The sequence below is a fragment of the Engraulis encrasicolus genome, chromosome 9, assembly GCF_034702125.1.
Source record: "Engraulis encrasicolus isolate BLACKSEA-1 chromosome 9, IST_EnEncr_1.0, whole genome shotgun sequence".
Classification (NCBI taxonomy): Eukaryota; Metazoa; Chordata; class Actinopteri; order Clupeiformes; family Engraulidae; genus Engraulis; species Engraulis encrasicolus.
Genome location: NC_085865.1, coordinates 8197811 through 8225647, shown reverse-complemented (window position 1 = coordinate 8225647; position 27837 = coordinate 8197811). Strand labels below are relative to the sequence as shown.

Here is a 27837-nt window from a genome sequence, read left to right as displayed (position 1 = left end):
AAGTGACCTACTGTATTGTGTTGAGCTGTGTCATTTGACAGTAGAAGTGGCCTACTGTATTGTGTTGAGCTGTGTATTCTGGACAGTAGAAGTGGCCGGTGTTGTGCTTTGCTTGGGCTGCAGAGGTGAAGTGGCCTATTAGTAGGCTACACTGTGCTTGTGCTGCAGTGTAGTGTAGTGGACAGCAGTGGTGCAGCAGCAGCAGCCTGTTGGGCTACAGTTGGACAGAGTTGCTTGTAAGTCGCTTTGGCCAAAGGCGTCTGCTAAATGCTAATGTAGTGTAATGTAATGATTTAGAATTCATACACTAGGAGGACAGCAGTGGTACGTTGTCGAGCTGAGGTGCAGCAGAACTAAACGAGGGCCAGAGGGCCTGTGAACTTTGTTTTGTGTGTTTTTTTAAGATATGTTTTGGGCTCTTTTCCTTTATTGACAGGACAGTTGAGAGACAGGAAGTGAGTAGGGGGAGTGGGACGGCAAAGGACCCGGGCCGGAATCGAACCCGGATCGATTCGCTGGTGTAGCAGTGCAGTGCCCTTACCGCTTGAGCCCCGGCAGGGCAGGGCAGGTGGCCGGGGGGCCTGTGAGTTTTGGAGAGGCGGCCTGCCGTAGGCAACATGGGGATCCACTCCGCATCCGAGATCATCTTCATCACGCTCAACCACAACATCACTGTGGCAGGTGAGTGGAAAAAACTTGTAGAGAGTTACTTGTGCAGTGCACAATCCCTGGTGCTAAAACAAAAAAATAGGCCTACGAATTTGTGGGAAAAAAGGTTCACACACTCCTTTGAATCTGAGGAAGACCGAGAGGTCGAAACATCATCAAATCATGCTTGCCAATGAATGAATAAAAAGAAAAACAAAACTTTAAAAAGAAAAAAATCCAAGGAGTGTGCGAACCTTCCACAAGTAGGTGAGTGGAATAAGCCATACCATTGTGCTGCTGACATTCTGGACAAAGTAAGGTTTGCCTGACTGTTTCGCTTGTTTTTGTTTGCTTAATGCCAACAATTTTAACCAGATGTTAATTAGCCATTGTGCTATAATTGGGCACATTTACGTGTATACAGTATGTTCACTAATGTGAAATGTCCTGAAAAATACATGTTAAAAAAAAAGTAGTATACTGCTCAGAATATACCGTATTTTTGTGGACAATGAACCTAAACCAGGGACCTTTATTTAGTAATTTAGTCACTTTTTATTGGCCCTAATGGCTACATTACTAACCTTTAGTGACACAATTTGAACTAAAGTTGAGTTGATTGCTGCTGCTGTGAGTGTCTTCTCAAATGTAAGCCTCATTGTTTTATTTTGTTTGTTAAAGGGACACTGTGTGAGATTTTTAGTTGTTTATTTCCAGAATTCATGCTGCCCATTCACTAATGTTACCTTTTTCATGAATGCTTACCACCATCATCAAATTCTAAGTATTCATTATGACTGGCAAAATTGCACTTTTCATACATGAAAAGGGGGATCTTCTCCATGGTCTGCCATTTTGAATTTCCAGAAATAGCCATTTTTTATCTGCAAAAATGACTGTACTTGGGCCATACTAGAAATATATTAGTTTATTACTTAGAAAACTTTCATGAACATGTTTCAATGAGCAGCACAGTTGCAGTACCTTTTTTTGACCATTCCTTGCACAGTGTCCCTTTAAGGTCAGTCGGTCATAAAAAACACAGACCTATTAAATGTTTGGAATGTCAGTTGGCCTGTGGGTTACATTTAAAGAGACAAGCAAGGTGATTCCTACTCACAGTGACAATGACAAACTTTAGGGCTGTAGGGCTGTAGGCTGTAGGCCTTTTTCAGGACATTTCACATTAGTGAACATACTGTATACACGTAAATGTGCCAGATTATAGCACAATGGCTAATTAACATCTGGTCAAAATTGTTGGCTTTAAGCAAACAAAAACAAGCAAGCGAAACAGTCAGGCAAACCTTACTTTGTCCAGAATGTCAGCAGCACAATTTAATGGCTTATTCCACTCACCTACTTGTGGAAGGTTTGCATACTCCTTGGATTTTTTTCTTTTAAAAGTTTTTTTTTTCCTTTTTATTCATTCATTGGCAAGCATGATGACGTTTCGACTGGGGCTGTAGGGCTGTAGGCCTAACGATACACTCAACACACGATTCGATTCGTATCACAATTTTGGACCTACGGTTCGATACCCACGATTTCTGAAATGTATCTCATTTTGAAGCTTGAAAGCATTATCACATCCAATCAAATGGTTGTTTTCTGGACTGAAGGATAACAAAACTTTGAAAGGGCATATCACGATACTGCCTCCTCCTTACATCACAATACAGTATCATGACTCTGAGTATCACGATTTCTCTGTTCGGTCAAATAGTGTTACAGCCCTACAAACTATCAAACTAGAGTTTGATGATGGAACAGATAGGCTACCCCCAATGTCATCCAGACTTAAATGGCTTAAAAATGACATGTCGGACCAGTGCCTACACTCTGAGCATAAACATGATAAAAAAAACACACAGGCTATGCACTTATTACATTTTCAAATAAAACTATACACGTGTGTGTGTGTGTGTGTGTGTGTGTGTGTGTGTGTGTGTGTGTGTGTGTGTGTGTGTGTGTGTGTGTGTGTGTGTGTGTGTGTGTGTGTGTGTGTGATGTTTTTTTGTTTTTGTTTGTTTGTTTGTTTTTTTCCAGGAAAGTTTTGGCTCATCAGTATGGTCTTCTTACGAATCCTCGTTCTCCTGTTTGCTGGATACCCACTCTACCAAGACGAGCAGGAGCGCTTTATCTGCAACACCATGCAACCGGGCTGTGCAAACGTGTGCTACGACCTCTTCGCGCCCTTCTCCCTCCTGCGCTTCTGGTTGATCCAGCTGCTCGTCCTCTGCCTCCCCTTCGCGGCGTTCGTGTCCTACGTCGTCCACAGAGTGCTGTCGGACGTCGCCGTCCTCCCCGACGCCTCTCTGAAGATGAAAGCTCGCTCACTGATCGAGATCCAGCAGGATTCTTCTATGCAGAGCACCAACTTGAGTAAGTCAAGTCGCGTGCAAACGGAGTTCGGGATGCTGCGACGGAACTTGTTTAGCGGCGCCTACATGGTCCAGCTGCTGCTGCGCGTGCTCCTGGAGGCGGGCTTCGGGGCCGCGCACTACTACCTGTTTGGATTCCACGTCCCCAAGCGCTTCATGTGCCTGCACTCCCCATGCACCACCACAGGTTGTAAGTTCTGTTTATTTACTACTAAATATATTAATAAATCTAACAACAAATTTAAATCTAACTTAAAGATAAGTCTGTTTAGTCTATTAGTTCATATTTTAATCCATTTTAATGTTTATTTAGCCGTCTTTTTATGTTCCTTCTCGCGGGCGAAATATAAACATGGGTCCCTCAAAAGTTATATAGCCTATAGACATAAACATTATATAGACATAAACAATTGTGTGTTATGGTGCTATTTTCGTATGTTATCTCAAATATATCTGATTACTTTACATAGGCCTATGTGGCCTACTTTTTGTGTTTACTGTGACTGGTTTGACAGTTGGGGCCCCTTATGGAGGACAGATATTTGGTCGGGGTCCTAGGCAATTTCCTAGGTTTGCCTAATGGAAAGTCTGGCTCTGCCTTTTCCTTGCTCTTTGCCATATAAGTAAGGCCTACTGTCCACATGTCCCCTCATTTTCTCTTTTCAAAAAATCTTAATTCTTCATGTTTTTATGTTTCCGTTTTTATGTTTTATGAACATTGTGCTATATAGGCCTACATGTATAAATACTGTGGGTTGGGGGGGTTTGGGAGGGGGGTGAGCTATTGGCCTTTTGGTCTGAAGTCCGGGGTCTGGATTTCATCGGGTGTAGATCCGTCAATTACACAGCCTACCAAAGGAAATACTCTGGTTAAACTTTGCTAGTTTGCTACTCGGGACTCGAACCCGCGACCTACCAGTCAATATTCCAATTCGGACATGGGAGGCACAGCACGATAATGCTGTGCTTAAGGTCCAGACCAATAGCTCAGCGCTACAGATAGGCTACTGTATGAGGCTTTGGGAGGGAGGTTTACTAATGTTCTACTACGCCCAACTCTGCTAGTTGGCATCCGTTTCGCTGATGGATTTCAATTAGTTACCAATTATGTGCTTAAATTTCTTAATTCAAAGTCTTGTCTATTTCCAAAAAAACCCTGCTTTCAGTTGGATTTATGTCAGGTGCAGTTAAAATGCAACGAGCGAGAATGCCACACACGCTCCGAATTTACGAGTGTTATTCTCAGCCACTTACTGGTGTCTCTTCTCTGTAGCGTGTTAAAGGAACAGTCCACCCTTTTTTGATTTTCACATATTTGCAGTGTTTCCCAGGCATTATTCATGAATGTGCATATCATTTTCATATATGTGTTTCCATTGTCTAGTTTAACAGTATAGCCAAATTAGGCATAGTAATGCAAGTCTATGGTACAAAATAAAACATCATCAAATGTACTTATAAACCACTTTAAAATGAATGTACAATTCACCAGAGTGTAAAACAGCAATGTAATTCTGTCCAGTGATCACTTGTGGCTTGATGCTAAAGATACAAGTTACTTCCAGTGATTATGCTAAGCTATGCTAATAATTCTGATAATTCAATAAATCTAAGTACTGAAAACACTGTGAAGAAAACTATATGCACATTGATGAATAATGCTGGGAAATACTGCAAATATGTGAAAATCAAAAAGGGTGGTCTGTTCCTGTAAGACTAATGGGCTGTCGGACTAATGACATGGAACTGTGTGTGTGTGTGTGTGTGTGTGTGTGTGTGTGTGTGTTTCACATGAAATATGACATATTTTGTAAAGGAATCTTTAGAAGAAGTTACATTTGCAATATCAATAAGTTATATTTTCAGGGGACATAGTAACGGTGAGGTCTGTTGTAAAGGTGGCCAACTTCAACATAGGCCTAAAGTGCAGGGGAAATCCTGGGGTGAGTTTCTCAAAAGAGAAGTTGTTAGCCTGTTAGCAACTTTGGCAGTTGCCAATGGGAAAATGCATTGAAAACAACAAATAGCTAATGTAGTAAGCAACTTTGGTTTTGAGAAATTCACCCCTGGTTTGTGTTCATACTACAGCCCTTGGAGGACTTACGGTAATACAATTTGAAGTGGTCCTCCTCGAATGAAAACAGGTTCCCCTTCCCTGATGTAAATGAATAAATGGTGTTCTGTCATTGTCCCTCAACGGTGGAATACGCTACCAGTTGCTACAAGAGCAGAGTCATCCCTCTCGACCTTCAAGAAGCTAGTGAAGACTCTTCTCTTCCGAGAGAGTTTCCCAGCCTAACATAACTTACTCTACTCACCTCTAATCATGGATCCTAACCTGCACTACATTTCATAGGTCCTCCACTTCTCTCCTGCTCTCTATCTGTTCTCTATATTACTTGTATAGCGCAGGCCCTACTCTGTAGCCTACTGGCCCGTTGCTAGGTACTTGCTGGAATATCTTCCTTGTAAGTAGGGCTGGGCGGTTCTGTATTACGGTTTTCTTGATGAAAATTGATATCACGGTTCTCTGCACAGTTTTTTTTTTACAAGCGGCGATTTTCCCCCACATCTCAATGTTTCTGAAGAAAAAACTGAAATTTAATTTAAAAAAAAAATAGATAACATCCTGAATTTAAATTAATCTCCATTTCAATTTTAATCACTTTTTTGGAATAAAAACTAAAGAAAAAAACCTTCTCTCATCAAAAAGTGAACCTTGTGTAGGTGAAACTGGTATCACGTTTTTTTAACGGTATACCGCCCAGTCCTACTTGTAAGTCACTTTGGTCCAAAGTGCCTGCTAAATGTAATGCAATGTAATGTAATGTCTGTGTCTTCCCCTGCTGGCTCCAGTGGATTGCTACGTCTCCAGGCCGACGGAGAAGACGGTGATGCTGAACTTGATGCTGGGAGGCTCCGCCTTCTCCCTCCTCCTCAGCTTCCTGGACATGCTGTGTGCCATCAAGATGACCGTGCACCACAAGACCAAGACCAAGAAGATGCTGGTCAGGAATATGTACCAGGTATTGTCCTTATACTGTGTACGTATACATATATATACAGCACCGCCAGTTAGTATTGGCACCCCTTAATTTTATTTACAAACTGTGCAATATATCCAGAAATAAATAGAAATATACACAACTTTTACCATCACGATCTTTTGATTGAACATTATAAGATATTTAGAATTGCCAAGTATTTATTGTCCTTATACTGTACGTCAGGGATGTCAAACTCAGGCCCGGGGGCCAATACTATAAATTTGGCCCGCCGAGTCATTTTATTCGGCCCGCGAGATCATTTCAAATGTCTATTATAGTTGGCCCACAAACACCATCAATGTATAGAATAATAGGACTTGAACATGAAATTTGCTGTGTCACAGGAGAAACATTTGAACTAACAAATATGATGGGAAAGAGTGTATTTGAAATTTCACTATGTGTATGAAATGTATGCATGCACAATTTTAGTCCATTTTTTAAAATAATTGTGGAGTTCGGCCCGCGACTTCATTCCAGATTTTGATTTTGGCCCTCAGTCAATTTGAGTTTGACACCCCTGCGTACGTATTCGTATATACAGTTAGGGCCAGAAATATTTGGACAGCAACACAATTCTCATCCTTTTCCACCCTATACCCCACCACAATGAATTTGAAATAAAACAAACAAGATGTGCATTAACTGTAGACTCTTAGCGTTAATGTGAGGGTGTTAAAATCCAAATCGCATTAACAGGAAAGAAATGGCAACATTTTTTGTGTGTGTGCCCATTTTTCAAGGGATCAAAAGTAATTGGACAGTAGGCTGCTCAGCTATTCTCCAGTCAGATGTGTGTTATTCCCATACTACACCATCACCAAGATGTCAACAAAAGGTCCTAGAGTTAATTTAGAGTGTTTCAATTGCATTTCCATATATTTTTACAGAATCTCCATGAGATCCTAAGTCCACCTGTCACTATCAGTGATACAAGCCATCATAAGGTTGAAAAAAATCAAAAGAAACCCATTTGAGAGATGGGGAAACATTGAATGTGATCAATTCAAGAGTTCAGAATATTGGAAAAAAGAAATTTCAGAGCAACACCAAATTACCTGGTAGACATGGAAAGCAAATGCTGTGAATGACAGACATTATTCTGTATGTGGTGAACAAAAACCCATCTCCCAGCAGTTGGCCAGATGTAGAACAGTGTCCAAAAGGACGGTGGATACATGTCCAAGGCAACAATCAAGACAAAGATCAAGAACATTCAGGAACACTTCACCATAGGAAATACAGAGGGTTCACTAAAAGATGTAAATAATTGATTGCATCAGAAATAGCAATACCAGATTCGACTTTGCTAAACAACATCTAAAAAAGACTTTATAGATCTTGAGCTACATCCTTTGGACAGAGGAGACAAAAATAATCGTGTACAAGAGTAATGGGAAGAAAAGAGTATAGAGAAGGAAAGGAACTGCTCATGATTCAAAGCATACCACCCAATCAGTGAATCATGGTGGTGGCAGTGTCATGGTATGGGCATGCATATCTGTCAATACGATTTTCCCCTTGTATTTATTGATGATGATGACTACCGACAAAAGCCACAGGATGAATTCTGAAGATTTTCAGGCTATGTTATCATGTCATATTAAACCTAATGGTTCTGACCTCATTGGACAATGCTTCACATTGCGGATGGACAATGGCTACGGTTACATGATGCTTTTAAGTCCGATTTAATAAATGCGATTTAAATAGATCGGATTAAGAGTTATTTTGCGATGTGTATACATGGCACTTTCACTTAAATGCGATTAAACGTCTGGGGAAAATAAAGCATTGCGATTGGACTGAGGACGCACGTGCTGAGCGAGCCAAATAAGGCACGGGGGCGTGGTCCAATGCCACCGAGATGCAGGTCATCTTCCCCACGAAAATCGTTGCCTCAGGCGGACTGAAATCACAACATTTCCCCCTTTCTCCCTGGATCATTTACAATGCTACAGTAGCTACCCTGTTAGCATAGAAAAACGAGTGGTCAAATGGTAATGTGGAGTAACTTTGTTGTGCTTCATTACTTCGTGGGGCACTTTTACACCAATATATGGAAGCCATAACATTTATAGACGCTTAGGAACTTTAAATTAAGCAAAACTTTCATGTGAAAATCAACAGGAAGTGCCGCCATGTTGTTCTCACTGGCAAAGAGTATGCGGTCTCTTGGCGCCATCATGTGGTCAACGAGCATGCGTGGAACGACTGGATTTATTGTAATTCCGAATAAAAGGTTACATGACAGAGGAACGTGTTTAATCTGATTTAAAAGAGGAATAAACCACCCACTTTAATCGGACTTAAGTTTAAATCGGAATAAACTTAAATCCTGTTCGGTAAGTGTTTACATGATATTTTTAGAGTGGAATTAAGATTTAAAGTGAGTTAAATCAGATTTAAGTGTCTCATGTAAACGCAGAGAATGACCCAAAGCTTCATGGGAAAGCCACTAAGCCATTTCTACCCCCAAAAAGTGGAATATTATGCAATGGCCCAGTCAATCACCTCACCTGAGTACCATTTAGCAAGCATTTCACTTGTTGGAGGCAAAACTGAAGGGAAAATACCCTAAGAATAAGCAGGAACTGAAGACTGTTGTAATAGAGAGCTCACTATAGCATCACCAGGGATAAAACCCAGTGTCTATTGATGTCTATGGATTGCAAATTACAGGCTGTAACTGACTGGAAAGTTTTTGCAACCAAATAATTAAAAATTGAACGTTTGATGTATAAATACTAGACTGTCCAATTACTTTTGGTCCCTTAAAAATTGGGTGGCACTGATAGAAAATGTCATAATTCCCTCACAGTTCACCCGATTTGGACGCAAACACCCTCATATTAAAGCTGAAAGTCTGCTGCTAATGTACATCTCATTTGTTTCATCTCAAATCCATTGAGATGGTGTACAACGCCAAAAAGATGAAAATTGTGCAGATGTCCAAATATTTATGGCCCTAACTGTATGTGTGTGCATACGTGCCGGATTAGGGGGGAATGGACCTTTTTGACCCCCTAAAGAAGAAGTTGGAGAGGCAGAAGCACCCCAATAAAAATGAATTATTATTATTAAGCTTTCTAGTGACTGTTATTCTAAAGCACAGGACTGTTATTCACCTATGCACGGAACAGGTGCTGGTACAACGCTAATTTGATATTTGATATTTTTATATTTTATTAGGATCCCCATTAGCTGATAAGACATATCAGCTACTCTTCCTGGGGTCCACACAGAACATTAAAACAAACAAGAAATCAACATATAAGACAACATATACTGTATATAATTATTAATTTCACTGCATGTTGCACACAGCTTTTCATCGTTTTTCTATGTTTGTTTGTTGTAGAAAATGAAAAGAATGCAGCACACTCTGCTCCATGTTTTAATGGTGAAGTGACGTTTCGGCCGTCTGACCTTCTTCAAGTTTGAAGAAGGCCAGACGGCCGAAACGTCACTTCACCATTAAAACATGGAGCAGAGTTTGCGGCATTCTTTTCATTTTCTTTAACATTTATATGCTCAGGAAGCCAGCACCTCAAGAAAGACTTTATTGGTGTGTGATAACTCATTTTTTCTATGTTTGCCTATGCTAAGTTGTGCCAAATAGACTCCTTGTGTCTTTGTGTCCATGTGTCCTTGAGGAGGAGGAGCAGTTCTACCTCCCGCCCAGCGGCAGCCAGGCCGACATCGACGCCAACCTGCCCTCCGCCCACGACGACATGCTGGCCACCGGAAGCTTCCGCAAGAGAATGGGCGGTGGCGGTGCCGGTGCCGGTGGCAGCGGCGGCGGGAGCGTGAGGCTGGGCGGGAAGTCCCAGGGCGTCACCCGGGAGACCAGCGCGTCGGCACCCCACCTTGAGGATGCCCTCCTCGCCACATTCGGCCGGGAAACGCCGGGCATGCTGGGACTAGGACTGGGAGGAGGAGCCACCACCACCGGTGACAATAGCGGGTACCCAGTGGGTGGTGGTGACACCATCATGGACGAGTGCCACGAGAGAGAAGGCAGTGAGGTGGCGCTGTGCCCCACGGAGCCGGGGGGAGGAGGGACGCCCAGGCCCATACGCGTCAACAAACGCAGCCGACTCAAGCCACCGCCCCCGCCCAGGAGGGACAACAAAGCGCCCGGGGCGAACCTCCCCGGGGACGTAGGGGCGCCGAGCGTGGGGGTGGGCGCGGCTGTGTGCACTAGGCGGGTGGGACACTACACACTGGTGGAGATGAGTGGCGGAGACCTGCCCTCCGACAGCAACGACAACCAGGAGAAGAGATCCGAGTGGGTCTGACTGAATCAGTCAATGACTGCACATGAGAACACACACACCAAGGTTCCATTGAAAGATTCTAGAATGCTTTGTGTGCATTCTATTTTCTTCAGTTGGACCAGAGAGGATCTGACTCGAGGCACAAATACACCAAGCGTGACTTGAGCGATTCCAGCAATGGAAGTGATTGACCTCGTATGGAGTCGCTGGCGAGAGAAGAGACAAAAGCGATTCGGGCAACTAGAGGCGATTTGAGCGACTTGAGCGACAGTTTGTAGTTGGACTTGAGCGAATATTATGCAAATGAGCTATGATGCGGTTCGGCGACTGCTGCCACAGCCAATGGGAATGTCGGAATGCTTGCATTCTGCTTTTAACGGACATACTGTACTCTGTCGCTTCTATCACTCTTATCGGTCTTGCTGCACACTCGAGCGACTCTGTGTTGCTTGCCCGCTCGCCGCCGGTGTGTTCGCCAGGTCAGCCAATGACTTCACATTAGACCGCACACCAAGGTTCCGTTGAAAGATTCTAGAATGCTTTGGTTACGTTCTATTTTCTTCATTTAGACCAGAGAGAATACAGGAATACAATTTACTATTTGAAGCATTCTCAGTTGCTGATTTTACAACAGAAGAACGGGCCGTGTCTCAAATGCCACACTTGTGCACTTCGTGCACTGTTTTTCAGTGCCTAGGGCGCTCCCGCTGAAAATTTCAGTTGAGCCAGTGCACTGAAAGTGCCAGGATGATCCCCTAACAATGGCGGAAAAATGCAGTGCTTGAATGATGGACACTGCACGCTCTAAACGGCGGCCATGTTGACTATGACACGAAGGAAATGTGGCAGTCAGTTCAGTAGAAGAGTTTGGTCAACAGTCTCCTAATTCTGTAAGTAATGTTGATGGGACACCAACCTTTTCATGCCAACCAAAGTATTGTATGTGTGATTGTTGTCCTTTGGGGTGAAGGGCATGGAAATAGAAGCACCAGACGCTGTGCATTGTAAACGGTAGCCAACTCATATTTTGGCGAGCTAATGCCATGCTCAGCCGTCACTTCCAGTGAGGGCACAGTGCATAGTGCTCAAATTTTTCCACGACACTATGCACTAAAGACCTCAGTGCACTGTGTGCACTGTGCACTGACTGTCAGTGCACTGACAAAAGTGCGTCATTTGAGACATAGCCCGGGATTTCTTGGTTGGAATTGCCAACCAGGAGAAGAGGTTGGAGTTAGTCTGACTGAACACTGAGAACTTAAAAAAGCAAACCAGTGTATGGCAAACCAAAACTAGTGACCTCTATTGAAATGTGTAGTCTGCATTAAGGATTATTTACCACTGTCCTTGTTTAACATGTCAACCGCTGTAATTGCTGGTTTATATCGAAAGGTCAAAAGTCACCAGCATCACCACCAAGTGCTCGTATGCCAAAAACATTCTTGGCATGTCTCCTCCATGACTGTTTGTGTTGTGTTTCCCGCTGAAGGTCTCAGCTGTTTGCCTCGTCTGCATCTCGACCCCCTTTGTCTTAGCAAACAAAAGGCATGCCTTGACCTGCACTGACACCACCACTCAGCACACACACAGGGGCTAAAATTGTGCGAGAGACACTCCTAAAACTGTGCCAGAGACACTCCGTCGAGGGGTTGAAAGATGCACTCCACACACTGTCTCAAACGCATGTACACACACCTATATACGCAGACACACACACACACAACATACACTTACAACACACACACACACACACATGCACGCATGCACACACACACACTCCTCAGGATCAAGGGGTGCCCGTTATGGTTGCTAGGGGCGTTGGTCCTCCAGCCACACTACAGTGCTGCCACACTACTGTGTTTGAAGAACTCTTTTCCAAAAACACTACAGTATGTAATATATAAAAACACTATGAAATATATTTGAAAAATAATGAATTCAAAGTTTTTATTGTGCCTCTCAGCTAATGACAGAAGGACTCTAAATTAACTTGTTTTCGTCACCAGCATTTGGCTGGTTGGCAGGTGTTAATTTAGAACCCTGAATAAGCACTCTGATATTGTTCATGCCAATGTCCCCATCTTACCTTAAAAATCTAATTCATATATATATTATATTTGAATGGCATTTACACATTTTGGAAATGAGCTCTTCATTTGTTTTCATGTCTTATATTTAGAAATGTTTAATGCTGACGCTTATAGCGCTTTTTCTTTATGTTTTTCTTTCTTTGCTGCAAACCTGCTGACTGACTGGTAGCTTGTGTGGCTCTCCTGATAGCTTCTAACCAAGGGGTAGGCAATTAGCTGCCCGGGGGCCAAATCTGGTCCATCAATTATATCCGGCCCACGACAATTATATTGACATTTATTAATATATATTTATAAATTATATATAAATTGAATGCATTTATTTTAAATAATGGTTGGTTTTAATACAATAAAACATAGAACAACGTTTTTCCCCCTAGTAGAAAACCATGGCCATGGCCCACGATGCCATTATTGTCAGATATATTATTGACATATTTCGCCTGTGGGCCCCCCCGGTAGGTGAGGGAGCCTAGGCTGCAGCCATATCTTGCCTGTGTGGTCCCCCTGGCAGGTGGGGGGCCCTAGGCTGCAGCCATATCTAGCCTGTGTGGTCCCCCTGGCAGGTGGGGGGCCCTAGGCTGCAGCCATATCTAGCCTGTGTGGTCCCCCTGGCAGGTGGGGGGCCCTAGGCTGCAGCCATATCTAGCCTGTGTGGTCCCCCTGGCAGGTGGGGGGCCCTAGGCTGCAGCCATATCTCGCCTGTGGGGTCCCCCTGGCAGGTGGGGGGCCCTAGGCTGCAGCCATATCTAGCCTGTGTGGTCCCCCTGGCAGGTGGGGGGCCCTAGGCTGCAGCCATATCTCGCCTGTGGGGTCCCCCTGGCAGGTGGGGGGCCCTAGGCTGCAGCCATATCTCGCCTGACCCCCAGGCAGGTGAGGGGGGCCCTAGGCTGCAGCCATATGTAGCCTGTGCATTCATCCGGGCCCTGGGCGTCATGAGAGCCTTTAAACACTTCAAACACCCTTTCAGACACCCTTTCATGCCCTCGCAAGGTCCCCGTGACCGTCCCGCACCGCACCGCACAGTGCAACGGACAGACAGACGGACAGACACACAGCCAGCCAGACCTTGATGCTGGGGATTAGCAAAACAATTACAAGGCAGACCTATGCGCGGTATTTATGGAAATGACTTGCCGCACTATTCCAAGGTCCTGTGGGGCGGAGGGTGGGGTGGGGTGGGGTGGGGTGTTTCTTTAGAGCAAGAGCTTTGGAGTTCTACATAAACCCTTAAAATAGCGGGCGGCCAGTAACTGCAACACAACACCTCTTGTGTGATGTGTAGTGTAGTGTAGTGTAGTGTAGTGTAGGCCTAACCTTCTGCTGAAGACCCCGCTCCCCTCTCCTCCAGGGCCCGATTCAAATGGCCTGGGGCCCCTAGGCTAAAGGTCTCTGTGGGCTCCCCCGGCAGGCAAACATTCGCGACACATTTACATAGACAGGGGCATAAGTACAAGTTAGGAATTAAGTGATAATGTGTCTACTAACTGTACTCAACAAGACAGACGAATTTTTCAATATTCTTCTTCAATATTATTCATCCTGTCACATTTTTTTCATTTGTGGACATCAGGGCCCCCCTGGCAGGTGGGGGCCCCTAGGCTGCAGCCATATCTAGCCTGTGCATTAATTCGGCCCTGCTCTCCTCGTCCTGTGCCAAGCGATCACATGCCAATCTCCCCATCTGTCACTGTTGACATTGGCAGCCCAATGATAATACAGGACACAGGACATGGGACAGAAGACACTAAACAATACAAACATACGCAATACACAAGACTTTATTCTGACTGTTTATTTGTTATGCTTATGATGTTTGATACAGTATGTGTATATACCTCTTCCAAGCAATGTGAAAGCAATAAAAGTGCACTTTTCTGTGTGTAGGGGAAAGCTGCTTACTAGCATAACATGTTGTGGTGGTGGATGACAATGACATTAATTTGTTGTACAGATAATAATAATAATAATAATAATAATAATGCATTTTATTTAAAAGCGCCTTTCAAAACACTCAAGGACACTGTACAGAGAGAAACAAAAATAAAACAAGACACATTAACAGAAATTTTAAACAAAAATAAAATAAATAAATAGATAAAATATTAAATCTGAAATAAAATAAAACAAAACAGAGTTAAAGAATCATAAAGAATAGGCTATTTGAAACAGATGGGTTTTTAGTCTGGATTTGAACAGGGGCAGAGAGTCAATATTGCGGATGTCAGATAGAATGTATATAAACAAAGAAGACAAGAGAAGAAAAGGGGGAGAGCGGCCTCACTGTGCATACAGGCAACATTTAGTTTGAGTTGTTTAGCCTTGATGTCCTTAACTACTGTACAGTACATGTAAAACTAAACTTTCAAAAAACAACAACAATCTATACATGTCATGTTGACATTAAGTTTGCACTGGACAACAGCAACAGCAACAGTTTAGAGCACCAATTTATTGTGTCTGGTGTGAGTTTCTCAAAAGAGAAGTTGTTAGCATGTTAGCAACTTCGGTAGTTGCCAATTGCGAAAATGCATTGAAAGCAACAAAGTAGCTAATGTAGTAAGCAATTTTGGTTTTGAGAAATTCACCCCTGGTGTGGGAGATTGGAACATGTATTTTTTTTTTTTCATGAAATCTATGGGCCAGCCAGCGCCTGTTATTTTTGTATCCAGTGTAATAAAAATGTGCAATGTCATTTGTCCAGCAGTACCCAACTGGAGATTCAGGAAGAGCAGAGCAGAGCAGACCGCCTCAGGACCAAGGGTGCCCATCAGGGTTGCTAGGGGGCCGTTGGTGAAGTAAACAATCTCCCACTGTTGTCATGTGGCACATGCTGAGTTGCCTTGTAGCCTGATAATTCACACTGTACCTCCAGTGGCACGCTGTACTAGTCATAGGAAAGTTAACTACCTATACATAGGATTACAATGCTATGGCATAGCTCAGGGCATTTAGTAATGCACTACGACTTGGTCACTGCCATTCTGGTAACAGCAAACAACGTGTCTTAACGGGTTGAAAGAGAGATAGGACTTCTTTTTCATATGTAGGCTACTGTATATATATTTTAAGAGCTTTTATGACTTTATTTGATAGGAGAAAGAGATGGTGACAGCAAGTGAGTGGAAGAGAGAGAGATGGGGGAGGATTGGGGAAATGGTCTGAAATTGAACAGGGTCTCCGGCGTAATAGTCGGTAACACTTTACTTTACGGATCGCTAATAAGGTTGTAATTCCATGTTAATTTCATAGTTATTTCATAGTTATTTCAGGGTAATAACTGTTTGTTTTTAGTAACAACAGCAAAATAACCATACCGTTTCCAGTGCATTGTGTGTGTGTGTGTGCTTGCGTGCGTGCGTGTGTGTGTGTGTGTGTGTGTGTGTGTGTGTGTGTGTGTGTGTCTGTGTTGTGTGTGTGTGTGTGTGTGTGTCTGTGTTTTGTGTGTGTGTGTGTGTGTGTGTGTGTGTGTGTGTGTGTGTGTGTGTGTGTGTGTGTGTGTGTGTGTGTGTGTGTGTGTGTGTGTGTGTGTGTGTGTGTGTGTGTGTGTCATTAAATTGTCACCGTGCTGCGAGTCATCAGGGTGTCACCACAATGCACTGGAAACTGTATGGTTATTTTGCTGTTGTTATTAAAAACAAACAGTTATTACCCTGAAATAACTATGAAATAACTATGAAATTAACATGAAATTACCACCTTATTAGCGATCCGTAAAGTAAAGTGTTACCTAATAGTCAGTGCCCCAACCATTAGAGTCACAGCCAGGGCCGAGAGCTAACTTGTAAAGCTGTGGTTCTCAACCTTTTTTTGACTAAACTCCCCCTTGACCTCATCATAAGCATTCCAACGCCCCCTTGACCTCATCATAAGCATTCCAACGCCCCCTTGACCTCATCCTAAGCATTCCAACGCCCCCTTGACCTCATCATAAGCATTCCAACGCCCCCGGCCTTGACCCCATCATAAGTCTGCCAACTCCCACCTTAGTATTAAAAACTAAAGTATAGGCTACTAATGCAGCCCAATGGCAAATAAGCACCTCCCCTGTCAGCTGTATCTTTCTCAACTTGCCTGTTGCCTGTTCGCATCCCTCAGTCACCAGCCGGAATAATAGGTGAAAAACGTTTTACTTTTACTTCAGTCGATTTTAGGTAGATACTTTTACTTGAGTAAGATTTAGGAAATGTGTCTATACTATGTTTTCCACCTCTGGTGATCTCCTTAAACCTTAAGTCATGGCTGAGGTGGCCTTGAGCAACGCACCAAACACCGTAACCGGACGGTATCCTGTCCCTAAATCATTTCAAAGACTTTTTGGATAAATGCACCAGGTTGCCCCAGCCGTTGATCAAACTGTTGGGGCATTGACTCTTACACCGCGGACCCGGGTTCGATTCCAGCCTGAATCCCAAACCTCCCATTTATCTCACCCCAGTGGTGTAGTCTACGTAGAACGCTGGTATACGGAGTATACCCACTTCTAAATTTCAGGGATTTCAGTATACCCACTTAAAATTGATTGATCCATTGTTTTGAATAGCACAAATATATACAGTATACCCACTTCAAAAAATGCTCAAATATACAGTATACCCACCTTAAAAAAGTAGACTACACCTCTCTCACCCACTCGTTTCCTGTCACCACCTCACACTGTCCTATCAAATAAAGACATAAAAGCCACTAAAGTAACCTATATATATTAAAATAAAGTGGCAGCTAAGTGTTGCACAGCACAAATGCCATCATAATGTGTTCCTGCCAAACTATAGAAGCATTTTGAACTGGATGTTGTGGCTCTACAGCTCGGCTGTACGGATGTGCACAGTAGGCAGGTCTCCCAGACCTTCTCTCACTTGTGATTAAGTCTGGTAATAACCAGGCAAGAGGGACAGTGGCATAAATGATAAAGGGCTCGCTGGTTCACTACGTCAGCAATGTCAAAATACATCAAATGCCTGAGAAGAGTAGGTATGCATCCACATGTGGCACGATGCCCTCTGGTGGCAGAATAAAGGTACTACCTCCCTGAGTAGTGAAAGACAAGGCAGTCCCATTATCCCACAGTCATTGTGACTGCACACACACTATACATCACAGCAAAGTGGACACAAGGCCAGTTTTATTTTTTAGATAGACATCCCATACAACAAGACAGCGTAATGTGCTTAATATAAAACAAAATAATTAAAACACAACTCATTTTTATTTAAAAAAAAAAGATAAAGTGAACTGAATCATATACTGTATATTTGAAAAGGGGATTCTATGTCTATGGCGATGACTTGTTCGGAGCGCCTGAGACATGGGGAAGAATGGGAGAGCGCACTGGTCTCTCATGGGTAAGTGAAAGTGAAGTGAAAGCCCATTGGGAAACTCCAACTCCCATTGTCATTGTGACACAGCACTCCACAGCACACACGTGTACACTGCACACAACAAAATTGTATTTATGCTTCACCGATACAAGGGCTCAGGGGGGGAGAGCACTGGTTGACTACTCCCCCCACCAATCTGGCGGGTCGGGAGTTGAACCGGCAACCTTTGGGCTGCGAGTCTGACGCTCTAACCGCTTACCCATGACTGCCCGGATGGGAGAGCAGAGTGCACTGGTCTCTCACTGCCCAGCCCCTGGGAGCATTAAATCCAGGTTGCAGCAGACTTTTCTCTCCTTTTTTATCGGACTATTTATTGGTCATGCTCCCAGGTCAGACACCTGGATGCAGTGGTGTAGTCTACTTTTTTATGGTGGGTATACTGTACATCTGAGCATTTTTGCAAGTGGGTATACTGTATGTATTTGTGCCATTCTAAATAATGGATCAATCAATTTTAAGTGGATATACTGTAATCGCTGAAATTTTGAAGTGGGTATACTCCGTATACCTACGTTCTACATAGACTACACCACTACCTGGATGTGCGAGCTTTCACCTCAACTTCAGAGTGTCAATATGCCATATAGCAGAGTAACGAGCTAAGAGGGCTGCCCGTCCGCCCCTTGCATGGGTGAGGCATGAATGCAATTTCGTTGTGTGCAGTGTTCGCTTGTGTGCTGTGGAGTGCTTTGTCACAATAACAATGGGAGTTGGAGTTTCCCAATGGGCTTTAACATTATCACGTACAGGCCTACAGTACATAAAGGATTAAAGAAACGATGAACATAACAACAAAAAGATACATCCCACATATTTCACATTTTAGGTTTGTGGTCCAGTATGGTGTCACTTCAAATTGAGGGTTATGTTTGCGCATGCGATTAGGTCTGCATCTTGGTTCACAAGGCGAAGCTGTGCCTTATAATGCCCCTGGGAAAAAAAACATTGGAAAATGGTGTTATTACAATCGGAATGTAAATATATTTGGAAAAAATGCACATTGAAAAGCATGCTCCTGACAACGACTTTTGTTTGCTAGAAACATTGTGTGACTTGACTAAATAGGCTAAATCACATGGAGAGAACTGTTGAAAGTGCTGAAATTGTTCAACATTTATTTGCTGCTACACATACGGAAAAAAAATAGGTAAGAACTTATAAGAATCATTCAGGCCTATATAAAATGTATATCAAGCCATGATTTAATCCTGAAAGTGGTCCCTTTTGATGTTTTCTCATACAGAATAATTATATGAACAAAACATTATATGAAGCATACAAAGAAAGTAACTGTACCATACATATTATCTGTAAATGCCAATTTAGTCTAGTTTATTTGATAGGGACAGATACATAACATGTAGGTTGCATAACAACCAAACAGCAAGCATCATAGCATTTATAGCCAAAAGCTAATTTCCAATGCCCGTCCCTAGAAGGGCTTTTAAAACCATACAATAGCAGCAATAACAATTTGTACCAGTACTTTATTCATACTAGTTTCCCCAAATAGGGGCCTGATTCTGTAGGAGAAAACACAAAAAGGGTCAATTTTCAGGAGTAAATTTGCCCCCAAAAATATGTAGGCTAACTGTTCTCACTGTCATATAAAAATAATTTAGAATTAGTAAAACTTGTGTATGATTGATTTTACAATGTCCATTCCATATGGGTACTAGTGGTGTCAACAATGATCGATTCGGTGATCCGAATCGATGCGGGGCATGGATGATCCAGAATCGATCCGGCAATTTTTTTAAGTTTCAATTACTTCCATGGATATTTCGGGAGCAAATGAATGTTAAATAAAATAAAAGCACTTCAAAACATTGTAAGACAGATGCAGCCTGATACAGAAAACAGCCAATAAATTGTATCTGTATCTGAATTGTATCTGTACAGTATCTGACTACTTGTATTGCCTCATCATGACTGATTAAACATTTGCTTTGCTTTCAGTAGAAATGTAATGCATTGCAATGCATTGTAGAATTGAATCAGATCGGATCGGATCGGATGGCATAGAATCGTATCGAATCGAATCGCTACCTCCCGAATCGTGATCGAATCGGATCGTGAGGGCAGTGCCGATCCACACCACTAATGGGTACACAATATTGAATTGATAGAAGGCCTCAGGCTTGCGCATACCCACCTTCAACTCAACCTTCAGATCCACAGGCCAGTCTTGATTCATCAGCTCTGGTACAAAAAAATATAATAATAATCAGTCAGTGTGTTTGTGTGCGTGCGTGCGTGCGTGCGTGCGTGTGTGTGTGTGTGTGTGTGGGTGTGTGTGTGCGTGCGTGCGTTTGTGTGTATGTGAATGTGTATGAATGTGCGTGCGTGCGTGTGCGAGCGCACGTGTTGTTTGTGTGTGTGCGTGTGCATGTGCGCGTGCGTCTACACGCACACACGCACGCACGCATACACACAAACGCACGCACGCACACACACACCCACACACACACACACGCGCGCACGCACGCACACACACACACTGACTGATTATTATTATATTTTTTTCATATTTTTTTGCGAGTGTGAATGCTTACCTCCTCTCCGTCGACCACAGAAAGTGAAGCGTTGCAAGCTGCGTAGGCACAAGGTTTCAGGATACATGAAGAGGTGATGCTCCACTCCATGGTCCACAGCTGACACATCCACAGACAGGAACAGCTCCTCAATAGAGTGCCCTTAACCCAGTAAGACACGGCGTTATCAGAGATTCTTTAAGTATATAGAGATATGCCAATGTAATAGGTTGCTATGGGCACCTGACATGACCAGGTTCCGGTCTGCCTAAAGGGGCGTGTCATAATACTCCTAGCATTGAATAGAACAGTCCTTAGGTCTGCCTAGGTCTGCCTAAAGGGGGATTCCCCCCCCCTCCCCCTTGCAATAATAGAACCCGGAAACAATGGGCCAACGGACTCTCTCTCTCTCTACTCTCTCTGGCGTTATACATTTGCTGTTACCAGAATGGCAATGACCAAGTCGCAGTGCATTACTAAAGGCCCTGTGTCATGTCATAGTATTGTAGTGCTATGGTAGTTAACTTTCGATGACTATTACAGAGTGCCACTGGAAGTACGGCGTGCATTAAGGGGCTACCAGCACAGTCACAGATTTACAACAAAATCTCATTTTAATTTTGTCATAATGTGCAGCATTATATATGTGCCAGTGGAATGGTTTAGTGAGCCTAATCATCGAAAAGGTTGTGTTGTTATGCACACATACACAGAACCAGGTTAATATAAATTCAAATAAACGACCATTCATTAAACAGAAAGACAGAATACTGTACTTTAAAAATATACATTTGAACTATGGTCACTGTCAACAGCATAGAAGTTTTGCATTTTAAACATAGATTTCAGCAAGAGTCATGATAGTGCCCAGACCCAGAAATCCCATGGCAGCTTTGAGACTTACTTAGCAGAAGTGAGACTTTGAGTTTGATGTTGGTTTTCCCCGACTGGCGAACAGGGCAGTTATTAATGGTGAAACCAACATCCTGAAACGGATCTGAAAACACACAATTGCATTTTAATTTTAATAAGTTCTTTAGTTGTGTATTTGTTTGTTTGACAAGGAAGTGAAGTATACTATTGACAAGAAAGTGAGTGGGGAGGGAGAGAGTTGGGTTGACAAACTGAGGCCAGATTCGAATATCGCCATGCAATCTGGGGGCACAAGTCAAGTCAGCTTTTATTGTCAGCTTCTTCATATGCGCAGGTCATACAAGGAAATTGAAATTACGTTTTCTCTCTTATACCATGAAAGGACATAGACATAGCCTATGAGACTGTCATTTACAGACATCAAAGTGTAGGAAAGGACAAGTAACAGTGATGGTCCAATACCCATAAAGTGATGAAGTACTGAATAATACTGAGCATTTAAGATTGGTGAGTGACAGTAATGGACCGGTGATAACCTGTAACAATAAGTGATGGGGAAATAGAGCGCATTAGCACGATGCACCACACCGCCCCCCAGCATTGTACATTGCTTTTTTTTTACTGCCCACAAGACAAGTTAAGTGAAAGTGAAAATCCCTTGGGAAACTCCAACTCCAATTGCACTCCACAGCACACAAATGAACACTGCACACTGCACACAACGAAATTGCATTTATGCCTCATCCGTGCAAGCACCCGGATCGGGAGTCGAACCGGCAACCTTTGGGCTACAAGTCTGACGCCCTAACCGCTTACACATGACCAGTAGCTCATTATGGGTCATGTTCATTATAGCAGTGCCATAGGTGACGTCGTTCATTTTTGTAGTGAAAATGAATAATGTCAATTCTATTGTGACACCATTTCCATTTTGCTCAAGTCTACTGAGAGACAGCTGGTAGACTGCCTTTGTTGTTCAGATGAATACAGGGCCGGCGATACAGTAGGCATAGGCGGCAGACAAGGCAGTTGCCTAGGGGGCCAAATGTCTGGGAGGCACCAGTAACACAGCCAGGCTGTGCCCTCCTAGTGACGCAACACTTTCAGCATTGCAACTAGTCAGGTCAAGAACAATGCAAGTACTTTCTGAGTTCCCGCAAATGCGAGAACTCCTCCCACTTTGTTGATAAGCAAACAACCATAAGCAAACCAAGGGAGGCGGGTCAACCATGCCGTTTGGGAAACGTTAATGGTTATGCTCTTGGTCAGACCAAGTTTCGAAGAGATTTGAACGTCAATGATAATCAGGCTACCAGTAACACCCACAAGTGGCACAGAATTAGAATGAAGTAAAACATTAAAGACATTTGAGAAAGATTACTTCCGGTCAGTCATGTACATGTATGTATTTAATAGATCAGCTGTGCTCGATCAGATGTACAACGTTATGTTTACAGATGGCAATTTCTAACACCGAAGGGAAAGGAGATGCTTGCAAATTGACTACAGTAGAACCGAACCTGGATTCATATTTCAGTAGCAGATAACTGTCCCTAAATATGTCACTGCCAGTTTATACAGCAGCCTATTCCTGAAGAGTCCCTCAGTCTAAAGAGATGATGTGGAAAGTGTTTCAGATGAGGATGGACAACCAACTGGAAATGCTGAAAATATGGAACAGAAAGTGTAAACATTGTAGCTGTTTTCTGACCTCAGCTAGTGTTCGCTAGTCATACCAAACTATACGCTACATTAAAAAAAGCCAACAAAATGGAAATCTACAGGAGCTGTTGACTTGGCACAGCTGCTGGTGTTGGCTGTAGTCATACCAAAACATACACATCGATCAAACGGAAAATACTGAACAACCAAATTAAAACACGGTAGATGTTTTTTTCTCACCACAGCTGGTATAAGTGAGTTGTGTCTGTGAGGTATCGCAGAGGACGTGTTCCGGCCACTGTAGAGTCCCAGCCCCATCCGTAAACACACACAGCAGAACTAGCAGGCAGAGAACCATGCTCTCCCTTGTGGATATGTGTGGGGGAAATGCCATAGATTACCCTGTGTGTATGTGTGTGCATGTATGTGTGTGTGATAACAGTAGGCCTATCTCCCTGTGTGTATCTGTGTGTGTGTGTGTGTGTGTGTGTGTGTGTGTGTGTGTGTGTGTGTGTGTGTGTGTGTGTGTGTGTGTGTGTGTGTGTGTGTGTTCGGTAAGAGCTATTTTAAAACTAACTAATGTAATCCACCCCTAACTCTGCACTGGCGTTAGAGGATGGCCCTTCCTGAAAATGCAATGGCCAACTTCCTAAAAAGACGACCAGACAGAAGTGGCAACAGGACACCATGTGATATACACTACAGTACTGCAGCAGCAACATTCAGTTTCACTCATTATCCAAGCCACCGCCTGCCACTACTGTAGGCCTACAACCAGGGCCGTAACGAGACATTTTCAAATGGTGATGGCAAATACTGCGTGCTGTACATTTAGTTTGTTTTCATTAATCACTGCCTTGAGGATAAATAGGGGTGACGTATTCAGACTGAATTCATCATTGTTGATCATATATTGATTTTCATCAATAGATATATTTTACATTTATGAAAAAGTTACAGAGGACATGACCTCTGTGTCCTCAATGGTAGTTACGGCCATACCAACTAGGATAGACACCCCCTACAGCTTGAATGCTACTGCTACAGTATTGTGTCCCTTGTACTATATTATATTGAATAGCTGAAAAGAGGACATTGGGCAGATTGGACTCTATAATGGACAATGACCATCATTCCTTGCACTCAGTCTTTGCAAACCAGCAAAGTCTGTTCAGTCACAGATTCCTCGCCATTCTCTGCAAGACTGACAGGCTGTGTAAGTCCCCAGTTTGTCCTCAGGGCCATCCAGCTATTGAACTCAACAACTCAGAAGAACACACTGAAAGAGATTGTTATAGGTGACTGGACAGCATCATTTGGTTCAAATGTTCATTACCTCCGTCAAGGAGGTTATGTGATCGCCTGCAGGACTTTTTCTAGGATTTTTTGGCATGAGGGAGCATCATGGCAGGTTACAGGGGGTGAAGGGGGGTGTTCCCCCCCATGAATGAGAAATTTATTAGGGGCGCTCAAATATATATATATAAAAATAAAAGTATGAGGGTGCACCCACGGAGGTATGAGGGTGGAGCGCCCCTATTTCCCCGTTCAGAAAAAGCCCTGGCCTGGGTTTGTGTGTTTTCTGTGTTTGTTCGTTCGTTCGTGCGCTGCTATTTCACTGCCTGCCACAAGGTGCGCACGGTGAGCACTGAGCACCTTGCCTGATTATCATAGACTTGCCGCCGAAGGTGTTGCGTCACTAGGAGGGCGCAGCCTAGCTACTGAGCACCAGCGTGCCTGCGCCTTTCTGAGCAACAATAAGGAACAGGGAGAGTCCTTTGCCGCGCCAGCTCCAACACAAAGTGCATTTGATTTCACCTAAAAAGTTGTTCATCCGCATGCAGGAAACAATCCTGTCAAATTAATTACCACCGCTGCCAAAAATATAATTTGTAATTGTGTTGGCCCATATGTTATCATTGCTGTTGCGAGATGGACAGTGACCACCCCCGCAGATCGTTTAGGTTCACAATGCTGTCGAATTAAGTAAGTTGTCAAAAATATGGAATGTGATTGTGTAGCCTAAGTTCACAATGCTGTTGTGGACTGTGACTGAGGTTCACATTTAATTAGGTTACCATTGGCAAAATAATTTATGACTGTAGGCCTACGTTCACAATGCTGGTAAAATTCATTACATCCCCTTCGCTACATTTAAAGTTAACCCCAAGTTGTTTGCGAGATGGACCAGGATCAGAAAGCCCGACAGTCTGCATAATGGCCGAGCACCGGCGAATATTCCAATCGGGTGTGCCGCCAAAGCAATAAGGAAAAGGACTGTCTCCTTTGACGCCAGCTCCGAAACCATTGCTATCAACCTAAAAATTTGCTCATCAGCAGGCACCCTTTTGGCTACACCCTCGTTGAAGTTAACAAACAGTCCTGTGAAATGAATTACCGCTGCCTGCCTAAAATATGTGTGAAGTGGAAGGGCACTGCTGTGAGACAGTGACCACCGCAGATAGCCTAATTTCGGTTGACAATAATGTCGAATTAATTAGGTAGGCTACCATCGCCAAAACAATATGGAATTTGTGGCTGTGCAAGTTCACAATGCTGGTCAAATGCATTACACTTCACTCAATTTATCCCCAGTTGCGAGATGGACCGCAAAGCCCGACAGCAATGCCTAGACTGATTAACGTTTTTCTTGATTGCTTTGACACAGTTGTCACTCCAAAAAGCACATTTTCATACCAGTGCACGCAACGGGCTAACCAGTTAAACCAATTCTCCAAACACAACATCTTTGTTTGCAAAAGGCTACTACGTTTCCAAAATATTTAACATATGTGTAGTGGGCGAGACCGTTACAGGAAGTAGTTCGACTACGCCACCCCCGGGGGTGGAGCCCCCGGAGGAAATGAATTAGGGGTAGTTACAGATACCCCGGACCAACACACAATGTACCCGCACAATAGATTACCAGGCAAACACAGGTTCGTGCACAATGGAGGCAGAGACAGTGGTGACAATTTATAATTCAAATCTTTATTATTATTTTCAGTATAAAAATATGTTGGTCACTCTCTGTAATAAATATAAAAAAGTTACTCACAATTCGTAAAGTGCAGGGGTGGGCGTGCTGCCACCACACCCGCGGATCTGTAAACACCTGCCCCAAAGTATGTTCGCTAATTCACACTAAACAACACACCTGGTAGGCCTAAGGCCTTAGAACCCACACTCAGGTTGTCAGACTGTGCCACTAGGGGCTGGCACGGCTAACACATTAGGGCCAATGGCACACCTCAGAATTAACAAAAGAAAAGTAAAGAAATAGTTCACAACAAACAGAAATAATTCACGGCAAACAGAAACAAGAAGAAATCACAGCAAACCATGCAAAATAAATCAAAATCCAATAAGCACATGCAGTTAAATTAGAAATTAGATAATTGAATGAAATAATAAAAAAAGGGAAATTAGGCACAGCAAACGAAAGAAAACGAAATCAAAACATGAGGTAAACCAATGCCAGAGGCTCAGCTCAGTGCAGTCCCCTAGGTATCCCCACACTACCTACACACACACACTCACACGCACACACACTGAACCAAAGCGCGCCCACGCACACACACACACGAATGTCCAATTTCCGAGGCCGGAGCAGCAGCCGAGATACGGGTTCCCGGCTTCCAGAGGCACCACACAACTGGGGCTAAAGGTCGCCGCTCGTGCACCTAAACGCGTGGTGTGTCTGACCACGGCCACACGGATACAACCTGCGAGGGAGGAGGAGAGCGTTAGCCAAGCTAGCAGGACACCCACTATCACACGATTCTGCTGCCGAGAGGTTACCTTACCCGGAGATGAGGGTGCACCGATGCGCGATTCTCACAGTCGGAGTGCCAATACAGAGGTACACGGCCGAGGCGCCGGTAGCGACCACACGCTGAAACCATAATAATGGCCGTCGTTAGCAACCATGGTACGAAAACAAACAGTCAGGGCTGGGTAAAGGCACAAGCTAACCCACTATAATACATACCGGCGTGCAGGAGACGGGAAAGGCGCAAGGTAACCGTTGGTATTGTCCACCGAAGTCCTTGCCAGTGGAGAAGCAAGAGATCACTCTAGCCAAGTAAGAGACGCCAAGTTGGAATCACAACCTATAGAACAGCAGACGCGAAGTTAGCCACTAGCTGCTGGCTAGCACATAAACAGCGACAAGAAATGGTCCACATACTCACGAGGACAAGAAATGGTCCACATCTCCTAGATCTGAACTGGACACCGCACTCCTCTCGACGGCGAGGGGAGAAGCAACCACAGCATACGCCGGTGGCGATGAAACGCGCAAAGGGGAACTTTGCAGGCTTACCGAATACTAGCCACTGGCAGTGTTTATGAAGAGACTTCCCATAAGCCTCTACGAGCGGCGTGGTGACGTGTGCCGCAGCGTCAGACTTCCCTTAAAGGAGCAGCGCTCCATTACAATCTACCCCCCACATGTTGAATCGTCGGCCCGACGATGCAGGTACGCTTTCCCCCCCACTCCCAGATCCAAAATTCCATCAAGAGTTTGAAGTCGCCCCACCAGGCAGCCGATGGGGATTAGAGTGTTGTCCCGCGTTAGACCGGAAAGTCCGGCGTGGGGGCACCTCGCTGCTGCTAGTGCCACGACCGGGTAGCTGAGCGGCCGAACTGCTGGGGGAAGCCTGCGAAGTCCGACGCTGCCCTTCGTTTCCTCCTGAGGTGCCACCCTGGGGTGCATGGGGCTCTGCTGGGACACCCAAGTCAGCATCGCCCACCTGCTCCCCAAGAAGGATATCTTCTTCGCTCGATAGCTCCCCTGAGTCGACAGGGGTAGGTTCGCTTGGTCGGCCCGACCCCGGGGGGGTGTCGGGGGCCAGGGGGCCCACCACTCCTTTCAGCATGCTGCGGTGAACGTGCTTCAGCTTCGTTGGATCGTTGACGGGGGCGATCGTGTACACG

General features: G+C 44.0%; 2 protein-coding genes across 5 annotated transcripts; one reads left to right on the top strand and one right to left on the bottom strand.

The window, feature by feature from the left end:
• The first annotated feature begins 213 nt into the window (after window positions 1-213).
• gjd4 (gap junction protein delta 4) lies at window positions 214-10419 on the top strand. Of its 4 annotated transcripts, none has more exons than XM_063206041.1 (4): window positions 214-681; window positions 2698-3219; window positions 5889-6058; window positions 9739-10419. In XM_063206041.1, the coding sequence occupies exons 1-4, from the start codon at window positions 618-620 to the stop codon at window positions 10378-10380; spliced, it is 1398 nt and encodes a 465-aa protein (XP_063062111.1). In that variant the 5' UTR covers window positions 214-617; the 3' UTR covers window positions 10381-10419. The 4 variants fall into 4 exon arrangements, with proteins under 4 accessions (XP_063062111.1, XP_063062108.1, XP_063062110.1 ...); XM_063206038.1 differs by having other exon boundaries at window positions 9736-10419; XM_063206040.1 differs by having other exon boundaries at window positions 2698-3222.
• Window positions 10420-18676: 8257 nt separating this feature from the next.
• On the bottom strand, window positions 18677-23287 carry ly86 (lymphocyte antigen 86). Its single transcript, XM_063207526.1, has 5 exons — window positions 23140-23287; window positions 21269-21361; window positions 20386-20526; window positions 19986-20032; window positions 18677-18760 (listed from the first exon to the last, which is right to left on the bottom strand). Exons 1-5 carry the CDS (start codon window positions 23255-23257, stop codon window positions 18677-18679), a joined length of 483 nt encoding a protein of 160 aa, XP_063063596.1. The 5' UTR covers window positions 23258-23287.
• Window positions 23288-27837: the final 4550 nt, after the last annotated feature.

Bases quoted from the DNA above. Each gene is read 5' to 3' on its own strand.
- gjd4 (XM_063206037.1), top strand. From the start codon at position 618: ATGGGGATCCACTCCGCATCCGAGATCATCTTCATCACGCTCAACCAC. The intron at 682-2,697 runs GTGAGTGGAAAA...GTTTTTTTCCAG, and splicing joins CCACAACATCACTGTGGCAG to GAAAGTTTTGGCTCATCAGT. The intron at 6,059-9,735 runs GTATTGTCCTTA...TGTGTCCTTGAG, and splicing joins TGGTCAGGAATATGTACCAG to GAGGAGGAGCAGTTCTACCT.
- ly86 (XM_063207526.1), bottom strand. From the start codon at position 23,257: ATGGTTCTCTGCCTGCTAGTTCTGCTGTGTGTGTTTACGGATGGGGCT. The intron at 20,527-21,268 runs GTAAGTCTCAAA...TACTGGGTTAAG, and splicing joins CAAAGTCTCACTTCTGCTAA to GGCACTCTATTGAGGAGCTG. The intron at 20,033-20,385 runs GTAAGCATTCAC...TTTTTGTACCAG, and splicing joins CTGTGGTCGACGGAGAGGAG to AGCTGATGAATCAAGACTGG.